Here is a 19,907-nt window from a genome sequence, read left to right as displayed (position 1 = left end):
CGTTCGCTAGTTAACCGACTTCAAAAAAAGGAGGAGGTTTCTCAATTCGACCGTGTCTTAGCTTCGCAGTAACCGAAAAACACCGTTGAAGATATATTTTAAGCATCTCAATATTAATTCTATTTAGCTAGGCTAATTCTAAAGAAAAGATATCTAGGTCACGTGATCAAGTTGTCGATCGGATCTGTTATTCCCATATTTTTTTAGTTTTCTAAGCGTTAGCGTTTGTAGATAGAGAATCGACGTGCCACTTGGCTACAGGTCCAGGTTAGTCTGGCTATGGCTGGCCCTCACTCTATAGGTGCGACAGTTTTATGTAACAATTCCGTCTGACAGCGAAAATGTACGTTTATCATATTACGAGCACCAACGTGGGGACGTCTACCTTTTTATTGAAGGAGAAATATTAGCAAATATAACCACAAATATAATTTGTGTTAGTCACACTAATATTGTAAAGGCGAAAGTTTGTATGTAAGAGTGTAAGTGTAAAAGTGTGTAAGTGTGTAAGTGTGTAAGTATGTTTGTTGCTCTTTTGCGCTGCGGCTACTGAAGCGATTTGGCTGAAATTTGGAATGGAAATAGATACTCTGGATACTTTTTATCCCGGAAAAATCCATGGTCCCTGCTACATTCTAGTTCAAGTTAGTTCTAAATTTTGCCGCCGTCTTTATAACGCATTTGCTTGTAAAGTATCGCTTTACATTACGAACATGTGCCGTAATGTAAAGAAAAATGCACATATGCCGTAATGTAATATAAAACCTTTATCATCCGTCTAATAACGAACGGTACTTTTTTAAATCTTGGCAAAGAGTTTTTATGTCCGAAAAGTGCTCAACATTTTATGAATAAAATTAACTTCGTGAAATAAAATATAAAAAAACCATTTAATTCTTTAATTTTGACAATAAATGTAATAACCATTTATCTGTATCAGAAACACAAAAATATTAATTTACTTTATTATTAATACTGGCGTGTTTTGATGCATTTGTCTAAAAAACAAACGCTGGTGTACGCACTTCGTTATCTGTACAAAAATGACAGGCGTATCAAAATGTCATCTTATGAAAAACAGGCAAAGATGCAAATTCATTTTCAGAAAGTGTGTGTTCCTCGCAAATGTGTTATAAAACGTCGTATGACGTGCCCTTTGATAATTACAGCCTCTGCTTCCTTACGTTCGCAACATTTAATAGAGCTAAGTAGGTAGTTTTTTCTTTGTTTTTTAGTGTAATGTAGTGTTTATTTAGTTATATTTAATATTTTTGTAGTTATATTGTTTTATGTATTTTTTTTGCTTTTACTTATTTTATTATTTTTGTTAACTGTTGTTTGCGCCCGTGAACCCTTTTAAAGGCTTCCACTGAGAACCAGCGCTGCAGCTAGCTGCAGCTTTAAGCTGAGTGGGAGACCTTTATTTTCTTGTTCTTTGTAAAATATAAAAGCTTAGTTTTAAGTTTACTGACCAAATAAAAATATTTTTTTCTTTCTTTCTTTCAATCCGCTAGTGTGATAGCTCAGTTAATAACAGAATCTTTTCAACAATTCATAAATAATGAAACACCCAAACACATTGTATAAGATAAAAAAACAACCTTTTTTTAAATTCCTTACATTTTCTCGTTGATATTTTTGCCTAACTTTCACAGAGCACTCATCCGTTGAGATAAAGCATCCAGCCTCCGCCTAGGAACGACCTTAATCTTATTTGGCTAGCTCTTGAAAACTCTACAAAAGCTTTATATAATACATTTTATAGCATACTAACGGATGCCCGCAACTTTTTTCATGATAACCTTGAAACACCACAGGTTTTTTGGGTTTTTAGCTACTTTTGACCCCCGACTGTGTATATAGTTTGGCAAGTTCGTTGATGACACTCCCATGATATGCGGGCGACGGGGGGAAAGATTGCGCGGGTGTGAAATCGTACGTGCGAGGAAGTGAGGTGCATTATTTGTGGGTTTAACATTCATCGCTACACGCCCCCCGACCCGCGCGGACCACAGTGTTACGAACGAAGTTGCCAAGCTATAATGCAACCCGTGAATGGCTTCAGCTATCATTACCTGTAAAGTATGTCGTACTATTTACGGAACATCCTGTATATTGTTAACTAGCAGACGCCCGCGACTTCGTCCGCGTGAAATTTAGTTTTTCACAAATCCCTCGGGAACCATGGACTTTTCAGGGATAAAAAGTAACTTATGTGTTAAACCAGAGTAATATCTATTTCCATTCCAAATTTCAACTAAATCGGTTTAGAAGTTTCGGCGTTTAAGAATAACAAACATCCATACAAACTTTCGCGTTTATAATATTAGTAGGATGAACAATTAAAAGAGTAACTCTAAAAATTAAGGACTTTCCATTCAAAATTTCAACCCCTATTTCACCCCCTTCTATTTTTATTTTAGGGTCAAAAAGTATCCTATGTTTTGCTCCAAGGTCCCATTCACGATCATACCAAAATTCATCTTGATCGGTTCAGCCGTTTAGTCGTGAAAAGGTAACATACAGACAAACAGAGTTACTTTCGAATTTATAATATTAATAGTAAGTATAGTATAGTATAGTATATAGTATAGTATAGATCGGTGTGTTCTAAATAAATGAGTAAAAGCTTAAATAGCTCAAACATTTTATGCACTCAGTCAGTCAGTAAAAATACATTATAAGACTGAGTGACAAATCTATCCAGCCCCTTAGCCAAGTAGCACGTCGATTCTCTATCTACAACCGCAAACGCTTCGAAAAGTAGATTTTTTTTCTATTTCTACGTTTTGGTTCGTTTCTATTTGTCATGTCACATTATTGCCAGTCATGCCAGAATATCATCGATGTTACAAAATTCGAGAAGGGTCCTCTCTCTCACTAGCTCACTTAGGACATAGCTCACTAGAGCTATTCGGCACCCTACCTGCCTTTACCTTTTGACGGCCTCCGTGGCGCAGTGGTTTGCGCGGTGGATTTACAAAACGGAGGTCCTGGGTTCGATCCCCAGCTGGGCAGATTGAGATTTTCTTAATTAGTAAAGTTCTGGCTGGTGGGAGGCTTCAGCCGTGGCTAGTTACCACCCTACCGGCAAAGACGTATCGCCAAGCGATTTAGCGTTCTGGTACGATGCCGTGTAGAAACCGAAAGGATTTTCATCCTCCTCTTAACAAGTTAGCCCGCTTCCATCTTAGACTGCATCATGACTTACCATCAGGTGAGATTGTAGTCAAGGGCTAACTTGTAAAGAATAAAAAAAAAACCTGAATCGGCCGGTCATGTGAGGATTAATCTTTAAATGGAATTCTATGGTCATACACTCACTATTTCATATCCGTAAAGAAACCGTATCGTAACGTTCGCTAGTACCTGACGCGCGAAAGGCGAGTCAGAACCCAGGCTGTTACTAATACCAACGAGCTTTAATAATAATTCACTCACAAGGGAACGGAATGTTGTATGCGCGTTTGTCCATTTTTGCGGTTTTTGTTTAATATATTGTTAATTACCTAACATAAGAATGTTGAATACTATACACCATATAGTTAACTTTGTTACAAAAACTGTAACCTAATTTTAAGTGTAAGTTTCACGACAAACAGATAAACAACACTTTAATTGCAATTTTAAAAAAGTGTTGTACATATTTAATTTACAGCAACAAAAAAAATATTGAAAATAACAATATATGGCTAAACTTTCGCTCAACTGTTGGATCAAGAGTCGGATACAAAAGGCAGTGATTCTTGAGACGGCGCGTACTGTGAGCAAGTTCCTCACTCTGGAGCCCTGACCACCGGTTGCTTGGGCACTCAAATGTCCCGCAGCGGGAGGGTGAATTTTTTTTATAAATTTTTAATAATGTTTTGTATTTTACACTTATATTGTTAAAAATTTGTAAAAAAAATTAATAAATAAATGAGAGACTTCAAAAATGGCTAATACTGTTTTTTACTATCTTACAAACATGACAAAGCTCACAATTGTAATTCTTCATTTTAACGCGCGAGTGCGGTGTCAAGTGAGTTACGACCCTAACACTCGTTAAAGAGAAACTCAGTTGGCAGTCCGCAATCTAACTAATACTTATTTCTTTTCCATCTAAGAAGAAGTCGAAATGCAATTACACTTGTTACCGTTGGAAACTAAAGTTGATTAAACAAACGAGTGTAAAAATTGAGCAGGTTTTTCTAGATTTTTTATTTCTTAAAAAGGTATGCGGTTATTTAGCATGGAATCCTAGCGAAAAAAATATGTATTTAACGGGGTATCGACTATATTCCACTGCTGATATCGGCGGAGCGGACTAAATACTACTTCTGATAACGGAGAAGCCGTAGTCTAAGAGCAGGTTCTAAGCTTTATGTGTCAAGGATGGCAGATACACAAAGTAACACTATCCATCATCGCCGAATCGCCGACATATATATATTTTTTAGTAGATAGGTACCTTTTTTTTTCTTTTAAATTCTTTACTAGTTAGCCCTTGACTACAATCTCACCTGATGGTAAGTGATGATGCAGTCTAAGATGGAACCAGGCTAACTTGTTAGGAAGAGGATAAAAGTCCACACCCCTTTTCGGTTTCTACACGACATCGTACCGGAACGCTAAATCGCTTGGCGGTACGTCTTTGCCGGCTTCGGCCGGTGGTAACTAGCCACGGCCGTAGCCTCCCACCTGCCAGACCTGGACCAATTAAGAAAATCTCAATCTGCCCAGCCGGGGATCGAACCCAGGACCTTCGACTTCCACGATGACCCAATGCGGATTAGCAAACTTCACACACGCAGAGAATTAAGAAAATTCTCTGGTATGCAGGTTTCCTCACGATGTTTTCGTTCACCGTTTGAGACGCGAGATATTCAATTTCTTAAATACACACACTGAAAAGTTGGACATACAAGCCCCAGACCGGATTCGAACCCACACCTCCGGAATCGTAATCAAAGGTCATACACATTGGGCTATTAAGGCTAATCTACATACTTGGAAATTCTCGTTTATGCAGCTTTTTGTAGTTGAGTTATCTGAACAACAAAATATTCATGTGGTTTCTTTGTACCATGTGGCTAGTGTATAAAGGAATTTCTATGTACGCCACTTACCTACATACAGATTAATTCCTAAAAAAAGTAAAGGGAAAAAAGATTTAATTTCATAGATTGCTGACAAACGCTGTCCTAACAAAGTCCAATATCATCAAGGAGAACTTGGAACCAATAATTCAATTTTATAGATTGCAGGAAAATGGGTCTCCTTGCAAAAAACCCAAGTATAAGTTTCAAGGGTACTTGATTATACCGCTATTTTTTGAAAGCCGTCATTTCTTCCTGAACTTTTACTTTGAAAAGTCAAGCCTGTGTTTAGCCATTTTACTTTTTATTTTTTATTTTATTGCACAAAAAACAAAAGTGTTACATAATTAGGTACATAAATAGCCATCCTCATAAATCTGACGTTTTTGTGAGGACGACGAGTTCACTATTATGTTATGTTATTATATAAAGTAAAATTACATATACACATTAGGGACACAATTAGGCACCATATTTTATAATGCCTAACTAAATCCCTTAGCGAAGTGCATCTGCGAACCTTCCCCTCCCGCTCGAGATACTAGGTTTTCGAAAGGAATTTCAGCAATTGTTTTTTATAATATAAACTAGCAGACCCATTCAAGCTTCGCTTTGACAGTTGCGCAAACAAGCAATCACAAGAAAGCCATCGGTGACAAACAGAGTTTTTAACCGCTTATACATATATAAGATTACCCGACGCCCTGTGGTTTTACTCGCGTAGTTCCCGCGAAGAATACGGTAAATTTTTCAAAATTGGTTCAGTAGATCCAGAGATTACCCCCTACGACACTACCAATTTTTCCTCTGTATTGTCATCTTAATAAATAAATGAGAAAAGTCATTTATTACGAAATCTGTATAACCGCTAGACGTACAGAGATTAAATTTGGCATGGAGGTTTATAGTTGTAGATGTCCGCTAAGAGCGGATTTTGTTTAATTGTATAGTGTAGTTGCATTATTAAATGTGTTGAATTTAAATACACTGTTCAAGCATAGCATTTGGCAAATTCAAGATTTTAAAACACCCTGTGCTATATATCATAACATCAGTTCATTAACTTTCAAAGGATCCTTCTAGAATGCGTTAAAACTCACCATCCCCTGACATGTTCTCCATACCTATTACCTACACTAAACATTTTATGTTAATTTACACTGCAAAACATTTAGCACAAGCCCCCAAATGTATACAAATATATCCCCTTTTTTAGTGAAAAAAATATTAATTGTTAACACAACTCGATGGCCTCCGACGGCAGTGGTATGCGCAGTGGATTTACAAAACGGAGGACCTGGGTTCGATCCCCGGCTGGGCCAATTGAGGTTTTCTTATTTGGTCCAGGTCTGGCGGTGGGAGGCTTCGGTCGTGTCTAGTTACCATCATACCGACAAAGACGTATCGACCGTGTAGAAAACGTAAGTGTGGATTTTCATCGTACTTAGTTAGCCCGCTTTTATCTTAGATTGCATTATCACTTACCGTCAGATGAGATTGTAATCAAGGGCCAACTTGTAAAGAATAAAAAATCGGTTGTCTGTAAAGTCGGTTTACTGACGATAGTTGAACATGACATCGTCATAAGAAAATACTGATAGAATGGTGCATTTTTCAAAAGAAAATGCTCGTTTTTCTAAAATACTATTTAATAATCTTCATAGAGCAGAATTTACTTTATTTCTTGTAAAAAAGTTGGCAACCCTAAAGCGAGGGAACGACGCGTGACGTCATCGTTTTTCGAGTGTGCAGCCGACTCCATCGAATTATAAGACGTTGTCACGTCAAAAATACCCCATACTCGTAAGAACTCATAACAATTGCAAGTATTAACTCCACCTGTGTTAACACACGTTTGTTCTAAATATAACATCCACACATCTACACGTAGTTGGCTAGTCTCCCAAATTCAACACTAAAAGGTAATGTTCCCATTTGACAAGAAAATTTTCCGTTCAGTGAAAAACCCGCCTCCGTATTACAGCTATTTTCAGTGCCATTTTTCATTAAGATCGATTCACTGATCAAATACGGACTGTAGCATAAACTCCGCCTTTTTTAACCAACCTACAAGAAGGATAAGTTTCTAGTATCGTATTAGTTTTTTTTTTATTATTCTTTACATGTTAGCCCTTGACTACAATCTCACCTGATGATAAGTGATGATGTAATCTAAGATGGAAGCGGGCTAATTTGTTAAGACACGACATCATACCGGAACGCTAAATCGCTTGGCGGTACGTCTTTGTCGGTAGGGTGGTAACTAGCTACGGCCGAAGCCTCCCACCAGCCAGAACTGGACCAATTAAGAAAAACTCAATCGGCCCAGCCAGGGATCGAACCCGGGACCTCCGTCTTGTAAATCCACCGCGCATACCACTGCGCCACGTAGGCCGTCAAAATTGTGATACCGGAACGCTAAATCGCTTGGCGGTACGTCTTTGTCGGTAGGGTGGTAACTAGCCACGGCCGAAGCCTCCCACCAGCCAGACCTGGACCAATTAAGTAAACCTCAATCAGTCCAGCCGGAGATCGAACCGTCCTGGGTTCGATCTTCGTCTTGTAAATCCATCACGCATACCACTGCGCCACGGAAGCCGTCAAAAAAGTAGTCTGTTTTATAAACATTAGATTAACTTTTGTTTTACGCACGAGTGGCGCATTGGATAGTTGTAACACTCACGATAGTTTAAATTCTAAAATAAGAAAGTATTTTTTTTTAAATCTACACACGGATACTTTTGAGCTTAATCTATAGTAAACTAGCTTTAAAAGCTACCTGAGTTTCGGTTTTGTCATACTCGTAATAGCGGTTTTGACAAGTACCTATACTTCAACCTTTCTTGGTGAAAACTGTTTACCAACTAATTATTTAAAAATGAAGGTAAAAAAAGGTAGAAAACGATGTCATTTCATAACTTATTTATTTGAAATTAAGTATGGTTTCTTTATTAAATGTTATATAAAAAATATTAACCATATCTAATTGTTCTAAGCTTATTAATCAAATTTATTTTCATTAATTTAAGAACAAGTAAATTAAAATTGTTGTTGTAAAAGGTGTGAAATGACTAGTGATTTATACCCTCACTTTAATTTGTTTGTTGGTAAACAGTACTCATCAAGAAAGGCTGTAGTATGGTAGTATATTTTTCTCGTCGTTATCAACCCATATACGGCTCACTGCTGAGCTCGAGTCTCCTCTCACAATGAGAGGGGTTAGGCCAATAGTCCACCACGCTGGCACAATGCAGAGAATTAAGAAATTCTCTGGTGTGCAGGTTTCCTCACGATGTTTTCCTTCACCGTTTGAGACACGTGATATTTAATTTCTTAAAATGCACACAAAACGGAGGTCCTGGGTTCAATCCCCGGCTGGGCAGATTGAGATTTTCTTAATTGGTCCAGGTCTGGCTGGTGGGAGGCTTCGGCCGTGGCTAGTTACCACCCTACCGGCAAAGACATACCGCCAAGCGATTTAGCGTTCCGGTATGATGCCGTGTAGAAACCGAAAGGGGTGTGGATTTTCATCCTCCTCCTAACAAGTTAGCCCGCTTCCATCTAAGACTACATCATCACTTACCATCAGGTGAGATTGTAGTCAAGGGCTAACTTGTAAAGAATAAAAAAAAAAAAAAAAAAACACAACTGAAAAGTTGGAGGTGCATGCCCCGGACCGGATTCGAACCCTATCACGGAGTATTTTCTATCCTTGTATTATGTATAGTTGTATACACAATATTACCAACAAACTCCCCAAGCACACAACTCTCGTGGAAAGACGCTTCAACCCTTTAATTTCCTCCCCTTCGGTTACTAATTAGTTTAATTAAACCTAATAATTTTAATAAAGTACAGTACTTAGTTTAATTAAGTACAGAGCAATCACACAGTTCAAGTACGCCAGACGCAGGGTCTTAAGTAAGTATATATACCCAGTTGTTAATTTTGCCCAGTGTAGGGCAAAATTAACAACTGAGTTTATACTTACTTAAAGTCAAAGTCAAAGTCAAAATTCATTTATTTCAAATAGGCTTAGTTTACAAGCTCTTTCGAAACGTCAGGTTATATTAAACTTAAGATAATAGTGATAATAATCATTCGAAAACTTAAAATTAAAGTTTCGAGGGTTCCAAATGCGCCTTGGTCCGAGAAGAGCCCACAACAAACTCAGGCAAGGTTTATTTTTAAGAATTACTTAAGAAATTTGAGATAGGTTTTTCACTAAATACTAGCAAAATGTGTAAACTTGTCATATATGTATAATTTTACTAGCCCGGATGCTCGCAAAATTGTGTCAGTTTTCTTCTTAAAAGTCAATTTATGATCAGACAAAATCATGTCACAATTTTTTTTATGTTTTATTTGATGGTCGACGATGACGGTTGACCGGTCATGTTCAGCGCTGTCACGATCCGTTTGAACACCGTCGCCCACTTTTTCACAATAAATATACCTTAAGCTGAAAATTGAAATGAATTAGGACCTCGTATGTCGTAATCTTTTATTTGTATCTCAATTTTTAGCATGGCTTAAGTTCAGTGTTATACCTTTCGTCTTCAAGTACTCAAAAATATATGACATTCATATACATATACGTTAGGCTACTAACGTTTCAAATGACCCTAGTATAATATTAGGCGTAAATGTTAAAAATTACTATCACATATTATACACTTTCTACTAATTAAGTGCTAACGTACTTACTTCTTCACATTCTGAATTCAAATTCATTTTCCTGCCTAGGCAGCAAAATAGACTTTTGCTCGTTTCACGAAGCAAAGATTGCTGTGCGAAATGAGCAAACTTTTCCGAGCTAGTGAGATGAAAATTAAATTATGCTTTATTACAGGCGACTTTTCCGATTTTCCTAACAATTGTTGTTTTATTTAAGACTATTTTACACTAAACCTTGCTATATTATCTACCTTCCTACTTCATGAAGAACTTAGCACTAGGTATGCCTAAAGTGTTTTTCAGATAGCATGGATACAGTGACAGCCGCATGTATGACGTCCATAATACATACTATTATCGTGAATCGCGGCAAACTTTAAAGATTGAAACGAACTGTCACCCGCACCATCCTACATGAAACAAATTATAAATGTAAACCGCATGAAAATTCTTTCAGAAGTTTTAGAGTATAGCGCGGATATTTTTTTATGCAATATGCCTTTATTGCATAAAAAAAATATCCGCGTTTAATTACAATTAACCTTGATGGAAAGCATTAATGCACTCAACTTAGAGCGCAAATTAAATCCGATAGTCCTTCGTCGTTGGCCCATTGGGTCATTGCCGATTGGCAGACTTCACACACGCAGAGAATTAAGAAAATTCGCAGGTATGCAGGTCCCCTCACGATGTTTTTCCTTCACCGTTTGAGACACGTGATAATTAATTTCTTAAATTGCACACAACTGAAAGTTGGAAGTGCATGCCCCGGGCCCACACACTTCGGAATCGGAGCATGTGCGTCGCTTGGACGCCATTGGATCAGCTTCCATCTTCACACAAAAAGTAAAACTATAAGAAATTGTAATGTTATCATCAATTGTAAATTATAATACGATTAAATATGATTACGTATGATTTTTTAAAAAGAGCAACTGTTGAGTTTCTTGCCGGTTTCTTCTCAGCAGAACCTGCCTTCCGAACCGGTGGTAGAATCTTTACAAATAGTCATTTGACGTGTCAAAAGTGAAAGTGACTAAGCAAAAAGGAGGGTTATGAATTTTGCGGTATGAACATTTAAATGATTACTATTGTTTACCCGGTTACTGGTACAAGCAAAAAGTAAGGTTAAGATTTCGCCATTATGAACAATTGATTCCCATAAATTGTAAACTGTTACGCAGTTTAGAATCAAATTCATAAATTAATACATATATCAAAATATGATTATTATGATATCGTCAGAATTGTCGTGATTTTCCATTGGTTATAGCAACTGCCGAATTTCCTAAATTGCTAAACTCCGCCGGATAAGTTATTAAAAATCCGTAAAACCTTGCATGTAAATGAAGTCGCGGGCGTCCACCAGTTGTTATTAATTTTCTTTATCTTTTGGGTTTTGACGGCCTCCGTGGCGCAGTGGTAAGCGCGGTGGATTTACATGACGGAGGTCCTGGATTCGATCCCCGGCTGGACTGATTGAGGTTTTCTTAATTGGTCCAGGTCTAAAATGACATTTCAGTGTAGGTTGCACTTGTCATTTTACTGACTGAAATTAATAATCGTACTATAACATATCCTAATTCTACTTACCAAACAAAAGCAGCAACAGATCGCTCACAGCCAAACTGAACAGGTAATAGTTCGTAGCGGTATGCAGTCCTGGGTTGCGGACTATGACCACGCAAACACAAACATTACCCACCACCCCAGTCAGGAATATCACCACGAGCACCACACTTATCGGCACTATCTCCGTCAGAGGCAGTCTACGTGACCCCATCAACCACCATAGCATTTCCTCTTCACTGCAGTCGAATTTTGATAAATTGTTGCATCGGTTATAAAAGTCGTCATACGTTTCGTTTGTACGCAGAAATGATTGCGAATCCATGATTTTTTTTTACTTTGATCTTGGCTTAATCTTAGTTAAAAAGTTCATTTTATAATTATTATTTTTTATATTGTTGCAGTCAAGTGTCCTTGCATTGGCATCATGTCACATTTTTGAAAACTTGTGAAATTGCAGTATACTTCTCTATAAATTTTAGCAACACTTTGAAAAACATAAAAAAAATTCACTCAATTGCTAACAATGTCATTAAAATTGTACTTTTTAATTAACTTATAGTTTTTATTCAGATTCTTTTTAATTAAACAAAATATGACTATATTCACAGTAACCACAATGAAAATGTCCTCTAAAAGTTATTCCGCGAAAGTTTCGAAATTCACATTAATAAGAATTTTCAAACAACATTCCTACGTATGTTATTAAAAAGTCAAATATACTACAAAATAAATAATTTTCACTGTTAATGTCTCGCTGTGTAACTTTTAAGGTTTTAAATTAAATTGAAACTTTACTTATGCTATGTATAACTTCGTATTTCGCCATAAGATCGCAAACTGCGTGCTACAATCAACACGTCTTTCCATTACGAGCTACCGGCGCATACTGTCTGATGCCTGAAATGAACAATGTCTTGAATACTGATTGAATGGAACTTGTCATCACAACTGTAGATTGGATTTACAGAATACTACTGCATCGTAAATCCTCAATGGCATCCACGTACTGAATGACAAGTCTGATACTAAATTACAATTCAAGGTCTTTGTTATTGAGTCTTTTCTGGGATAGTGTTGCAAAGTTTTTAACCAGTGAAACAAAGAACTAAAAAATATATGTACTACTACTACTAGTGACTATTTTATGGAAACCAACGTAAACTTTCAAGCCCTATTTCACGACATTAAGGGTTGAATTTAAAAATTTCTTGAAATACATTATATTTCGTATTTTTTTTGTAAATTTTCAAAATATCTTCAATGTACAGATAGAATTTGACCTGTTACAGTTTTATTATAAGTATAGATGATTTTTTTTTATTTTTAGTAGAGAATAGGTATAGCTATAGTATAGTAAGCTATTTTTAAAAGATATATGCCATCCCGGACTTTTCTGTACATCTTAAAAAAAGGAATTCCTTTCATGCATTTATGTGCTATATCTCAATTCGACAGCAATTTCGAGAAAAGTTCCCAAGATTTCTTTATTTATTGTCATAATTTAACTGATTTAACAAATATGAGGCTACTGTGTTATGAGTGGTACTTTTTCCACTTAAAATTAGATAGTCCATACTTCTTTTGTCAACGATACTTCAATGTATTTCATTATAGATAGAATATGTGATATATTTATACAAAAGATAATGAAAATATCACTCTAATTTCTGTCCTTAAAAAAAACATACGCCATGTTGAGCATAGCGGACGTCCTCCTATCTGGAAAGCGGTTAAAAATATTCATCAAATAAAGTATAGTAATTTACCCTCTACAAAGTCCAATGAACCCTACTATTGTGTCTTATTTAATTAGTAGAACCTTGAAAAGAATTCTTCGCAATGGCCTCTACACAATTACCACGCCTTCATGTAATGGACCACTTTAACGGTGTCAATTATTGAGACAATCTACTAAGATGGGATGAAGTTGGCTATTCCAATTGAAAGGGGCTTGGTCGATAGATAATTGTCTCCATTCACACAGCTCTAAGCGGATTATCTAATGAATTGTGTTTACTTTATCGTACTTTTCAAATATAGTCAGGGATCCGTAGAACATTTATTACAACTGATTAACAGCAACAGTAAAAAAAGTGTGTGAGAGTTTACTCTTTCAGATCGACTGTCTAAATAGTCGAGTAGTTTTTATTTCCATAACGAACATACAGACAGAAGGACGAAAATTTTGCTGATTGCATTTTTGGCATGTCCATAATTTACCTATCTACAGATTTATTTTATGTATAAATAAATAAGATGGATTTTAGTAGCCACGAAGTTGTCTGACATCACGGAACCCAATATACGTTCCAAGTCACCTTCCGCTCTAAGAGCTTCCTACAGTGCTACGGTCGATGTCTACGGCGTAGCACTTACGCTATTAATGTATACAGCCTGCGATAGCCAGATATACCTCGTTTTATGAAGACTGAAAAGTCAGCCAATGGTCATGGTCCTACCATAGGTATGTATGGTTGCCAATTATGGAGTTAGAACTGTTCTGTTTTAGAAAGTAGCGAAACCGAGTACTTCTCCAAAAATAAAGCGAGCGGTCTACTATCATAAATGTCACCAGCCACTCAGTTTCGCGGCAAATCTTTGAAACACCGTTTAACAAGTACATTATGATATAAGTTGAAAGTTACAGCCGAGGCGATATTGCAGCTCAAACCAAAGACGAGAGATATATGTAGTAAGGAAGCAGAGGCTGTAATTATCAAAGCCCACGTATGTCATGTGACGTTTTATAACCGATTTTCGAGAGGAAACACACTTTCTGAAAATTAATTTGCATCTTTGCCTGTTTTCCATAACATGACATTTTGATACGCCTGTCATTTTTGCGCAGATAACGAAGTGCGCACACCAGCGTTTGTTTTTTTATTCAAATGCACCAAAAACAGTCAGTGTTACCTACTAATAAAGCAAAGTAAATGTCATTCCCATACATCTTTCTAGTTTTCGAAGCGTTTGCGATCGTAGAAAGAGACGTACCATTTGGCTACAATGGCTGAGCCCATTTCTAAAATATAAACTCCCTAAATTGACCCGAGCTTGAAATCGAGTATCCGTGATGTCAATCCGTATAAACTCACTACTGGACCAAAGAGGCAGTTTCTAATTTGCAGTATACAATTATGTATATAATTTTCTTTATATACTCGTACATATACTGTTCCACGTGCAGGCTTATGTTATTTATTATTTATAGATGAATGAATCTCTCATGTAGAGCATGCATGGAGGAAAACGAGACACCGCTACACGTTATGCTCACTTGCAGAGGCGTAACGGAACAACGAGCAACCTACATTGATTCCTCAGCGACACTCCATGAGGCTATTGACGACCTGGGCGGCCTGCTAAGCTTCTGGAGCGATCTCGGCTGGATGGAGTGAATCCAGCGGGAACCTACACCGAAGGACCAACCATAATACACAAATTATTATATAATTTTTGTATTATGGTTTATGTATTAGTGTGTAGTTATTTGTATGTATGTATATGTACATTATTATTACGTACACACCACCTACAGTTGTCCTAATAAGTTCCTAAGCCTAAGGTTGCCTGGAAGAGATCGCTACTAAGCGATAAGGCCGCCTTTTGTATTCTACTTTTTCTTGTGTTTCTGTTTTGCTTGTTTTCTTTTATTTTTTGTGGTGTACAAATAAAGAGTATTAAAAAAAAAAGGACCCACGTACAACGGCCTATCACATGGCCAAGTCCATGACCAAAAAGGCAGTTTCTAACTTGAAGTTTACGATTATTATGTATATAATTTTCTTTATATACTCGTACATATACTGTTCCACGTGCAGGCTTATGTTATTTATTATTTATAGATGAATGGACTTCAAAGACTCGTGTGAATGGAACATATGTTCGATTCAATAGTACATGCATTTATGTCTAGATAACATAGAGTTGATATAGTATTACAGCTTATTGAACCGAGTGCATGAGTTATGAGCGTGAGACAAGAGGAAAACGGTTGATTGGTTTACGTCGCGATGCATGAACGTCTTTATTTTATTTATTTATTTAAATTTAAATTATTTTATAGTTTGTTTGTAAAGGTTGCAGGGTGTAATCCAGGGGTGTAGCTATCGCCGTTTCAGCCGCATCAATGATACGGGGCCTCCGGACTACAGGGGCCCCTTATGTGTGAAAGCAAAAATCAGTAAAATGTAGGTAATAGGTAACGTATTTTTTTTTTCTAACTTACAATCTCTTTTTTCCCTGGTCAAGCTTGCGCCCTACACGGGTTAAGTCACTATCATATTTATTTTAAGCGAGTTTAAGTAGCATAAATTCACAAAAACGTAAATTTATCTCTGTACTAAAATTACCTGTGAATAGGTAACAAACAAACAGATTTTCGTTCGCATATATACTAATATTATAAAGCTGAAGAGTTTGTTTGTTTGTTTGATTGAACGCGCTAATCTCGGGAACTACTGGTCCGATTTGAAAAATTCTTTCTGTGTTAGATAGCCCATTTATCGAGGAAGGTTATAGGATATATATTATCCCCGTATTCTTACAGGAACGGGAACCACGCGGGTAAAACCGCGTGGCGTCAGCTAGTTTATTATATTACTCGTCGTATGGATAATGAACTACAGTAATTTAAATTCCACCCTTTCGTTTTATTATAGGCATGAGCGCGTCGTTAAACCTAACGAGTTTGATAAAGTAATAAAAAGCTTTGCTCACTGAAGGGCGGATATTGGGAATATTTTTAATTGACTTCAAATATTGAGGTTATGTCGTCGTCATCAACCCATATTCGGCTCACTGCTGAGCTCGAGTCTCCTCTCAGAATGAGAGGGGTTAGGCCAATAGTCCACCACGCTGGCCCAATGCGGATTGGCAGGCTTCACACACGCAGAGAATGAAGATAATTCTCTGGTATGCAGGTTTCCTCACGATGTTTTCCTTCACCGATTGAGACACGTGATATTTAATTTCTTAAAATGCACACAACTGAAAAGTTGGAGGTGCATGCCCGGGACCGGATTCGAACCCACACCCTCCGGAATCGGAGGCAGAGGTCATATCCACTAGGCTATCACTGCTCCTTGAGCAGTGGCAAGCAGTGGTACGCATTGGCTTTGGCGTATCTAGGATTATTTCCTGGGGGGGCTGGCCCCCGACATAAAGTCTATTCGATAGGATAAGTATCATAACATAATTCTTTATCGGTAGCCCAGAATCCTAGGGTAGGCACAGGTATACACCTATGCGATTTGGGTGTGGCTATTGATAAAAAGTTTTAAAATACAAGAAATCTATATACAGAAGAGAGGTTAAGCGCCAAGTATGTTAGCTTTCTGGTACGATGCCCTGTACAGTTAAAATCAAAAGACATTTTGAATTAATTCTTAAACAGTCATCATCATACATTTTTAAAAAATTGATGGACGTCCACAACTGGACATATACGAGTTTGTATACTCTGGAAGAACCTTAACCTAAACCAGAACCTGGTAGAAGTTCCAAACACTGTTTCTAGCCGCTAGCAGCGGTTCCCTTTAACCAGCTTTATGTCCTCGGTCTACCTAGGGGAGTGGAACCAACACTGCACTTATCGGTGCGGGGTCTCCCGACCCGAACGTCTATCGGCTCTTCGAACTACGTGATGCTACGCACATTAATTACGGAAATGACAGATCAGATCGACAACTTGATCACGTGACCTGTCGATAACAAATGTCATTCCTAGTTTTCGAAGCGTTTGCGATCGTAGAAATAGAATCGACGTGCCACTTGGGTACAGTTATTATACGTGATTATGTTAAGAAATTTTATAATCTTATTTATTTTGATAAGCTTTATTTTCAAGAACAACATATAAATTAAAACTAAGAAATACTGAACAGTATATTAAATTTAAATTTATAATAAATAAAATAATTACAAGAAATACACACCATCTAACTGTTCACCCAGAGGCAAGGTACCCAATACGCTGGTGCTATTACCCCTATTCCTCTGAGAGCCGTGATAGCCCAGTAGTGGATATGACCTTTGCCTCCGATTCCGGAGGGTGTGGGTTCGAATCCGGTCCGGGGTATGCACCTCCAACTTCTCAGTTGTGTGCATTTTAAGAAATTAAATATCACGTGTCACAAACGGTGAAGGAAAACATCGTGAGGAAACCTGCATATCAGAGAATTTTCTTAAATCTCTGCTTGTGTAAAGTGTGCCAATCCGCATTGGGCCAGCGTGGTGGACTATTAGCTTAACCCCTCTCATTCTGAGAGGAGACTCGAGCTCAGCAGTGAGCCGAATATGGGTTGATAATGATGATGATGATGATTACCCCTCTGGATGGCAGGGCTTAAGTCTTAACCTTTGGGCCAAATAAGCGCCAGCTCTTGGATCACCTGACGCATGGACCAATTTGTCAGACATAGCATTGAAACATTTTTAGGGAACTTATGTAATTAGGTAGTCTATAAATAATAATTGAGATTTAGAGATTCGTGTTTATTAACATCCTTGTAGGTAAAGTATGAGTAGGATTACGTGAACATGAAAGTTTTTGTATATCCTAATTAGAAATGTCAAGTCAATTATGTAAATTTCATTTGTATACCAAATCGGAAAACTTCTGGAGTAGGACTGAGATTTACATCGCAAGTTTGATGAAATGCCAAAACGATTGGCTGACTTAGTTGTCACAAAGTATGTCAAACGAATTGGGTTTCATTTATTTATTTTTTCTCAGTAGATTTACCTAAATAACTTCCCTATTATACAAAAGGCAAACTGGATTTTTCGAAAATGGTTGTATACTAATACTAGCTGACACAGAGCGGTTTCACTCACGTGGTTCCCGTTCCCGTAAGAATATGGGGATAATATATAGCCTATAGCCTTCCTCGATAAATGGGCTATCTAACAATGAAAGAATTTTTCAAATCGGACCAGTAGTTCCTGAGATTAGCGCGTCCAATCAAACAAACAAACTCTTCAGTCGATTTGTAAAATTCTTTTAGTGTTAGATTGTCCATTCATCGAGGACGGCTATAGGCTATAGGAGCGGACCACTCAGTGAATAATGTTACGAAATCGGGGGATTTTTTCCTATTGAGAGCTTACGCTGCGTGCGCTGCGTAAACGGTTAAAGTTTGTCAAAAATCATGTATGACAGAATTGTTCCCCTTTATAAGTTCTAAAAAAAGTCCCGCGGGATTTGTGAAAAACTGAAATCCACGCAGACGAAGTCGCGGACTTCCGCTAGTTATGTAAATAGTCCAACAATTTATATTGTTGTCGTAGCAGAAATATTTATGGACTTAAAATAATTAAAATATAAATTCAAAAATTCCAAGCCCTGCTCGGACTTTTCCTCTCTGCCCCATGGTGAATCCATGGAATGCTAATAAATATTCGTCTTATTTTTCTCTTTGTAAGGGGAAGTCGTCGTGATTTGTTTTTCCATCATGTATACTTTTTTCTTGTTTCAAAAAACTGATGAGTAAAGATACGATCTTTAAAATATAACCTTCCTTTGTCAACTTGAAAGTAAAAAGAGCTTAATTTTTTTCATTCTTTACAAGTGAGCCCTTGACTACAATCTCACCTGATGGTAAGTTATGATGTAATCTAAGATGTACGCGTGCTAACTTGTAATTGAGCTAACCGCTTCAACCTTAGATTGCGTCATCACTTACCATCAGGTGAGATTGTAGCCATGGGCTAATTTGTAAAGATAAAAATAAAATAAACTATTTTGGAGAGAGTAAATAAATAAATAGCTTACCCCTTCCGTACTCGTGTAAAAACTAAAAGGGGTCACATTTTGATTTCCCCCTAACTGAATTTGATCTCCTTTAACGCAGTAAGTAGATTTGCCGCGCTGGGAGGTTCCAATAGCCAATAACTACATAACTTGAGGTTCAAGTTTCATTACCCTCCCGGCGACGATCAATTTTCCACTGTATAATCATGCAACGAAGCTATTTGCATATTAATAACAAAACATTTTCAAACTAATGCATACTTAAGGGGTAATGTGTAGGTGTCAGCTCAAAATCTTGGTAAGTTTCAAATTTAAATTATCTTATTTTAGAATTTAAACTATCGTGAGTGTTATTCATATTAATTGATTATGAAACACGGCTAAAACTCACGTGATATTAGGTCGGAGTATGCCCGACTAGTTTCGAACCCATACCGGGCCCTTAGTCATGAGCTGGTTCTTGCATCGCGGCACGATCCGAACTGTTAAATTATCTTCATTCAACTATTTTGCCTTTATTAACATAACATTTTTAAGCAATTTTTTTGTTCGTTTATGTTTATAGTTCACGTATTGAAACATGACACGTTTAATGTGAGGAAGCTAAAAATATATAAATTTTCATCTAATTACGATAAAAGATTTTTAGTTAATTTTGAAATTTTATAATCTCATTTATTTTGCAAAGATCGAGACAAGCTTCGTTTTTAACATATTAATCAGTTAATATTGACTTTATTTACCTGAATGTCTCATAAAAATCAATATATTCAAACCTAGTCATCATCCCCATTATCTTTTTATATATTTTTGTATGATATCCAGAC

At 37.0% G+C, this 19,907-nt stretch overlaps 1 protein-coding gene across 1 annotated transcript in view; it reads right to left on the bottom strand.

The window, feature by feature from the left end:
* Nucleotides 1–12,199, bottom strand: part of LOC112053187 (neuropeptides capa receptor-like) — a 54,373-nt gene extending 42,174 nt beyond the window's left edge. The window contains exon 1 of the mRNA XM_052888637.1: nt 11,349–12,199. Coding sequence (XP_052744597.1) covers nt 11,349–11,649 — 301 coding nt within the window. The 5' untranslated portion in view covers nt 11,650–12,199. The remainder of the gene's footprint in view (nt 1–11,348) is intronic.
* Between the last annotated feature and the right edge of the window lie 7,708 nt (nt 12,200–19,907).

Source organism: Bicyclus anynana, chromosome 23, assembly GCF_947172395.1.
Source record: "Bicyclus anynana chromosome 23, ilBicAnyn1.1, whole genome shotgun sequence".
Classification (NCBI taxonomy): Eukaryota; Metazoa; Arthropoda; class Insecta; order Lepidoptera; family Nymphalidae; genus Bicyclus; species Bicyclus anynana.
This window is presented reverse-complemented; position numbering and strand designations above follow the sequence as displayed.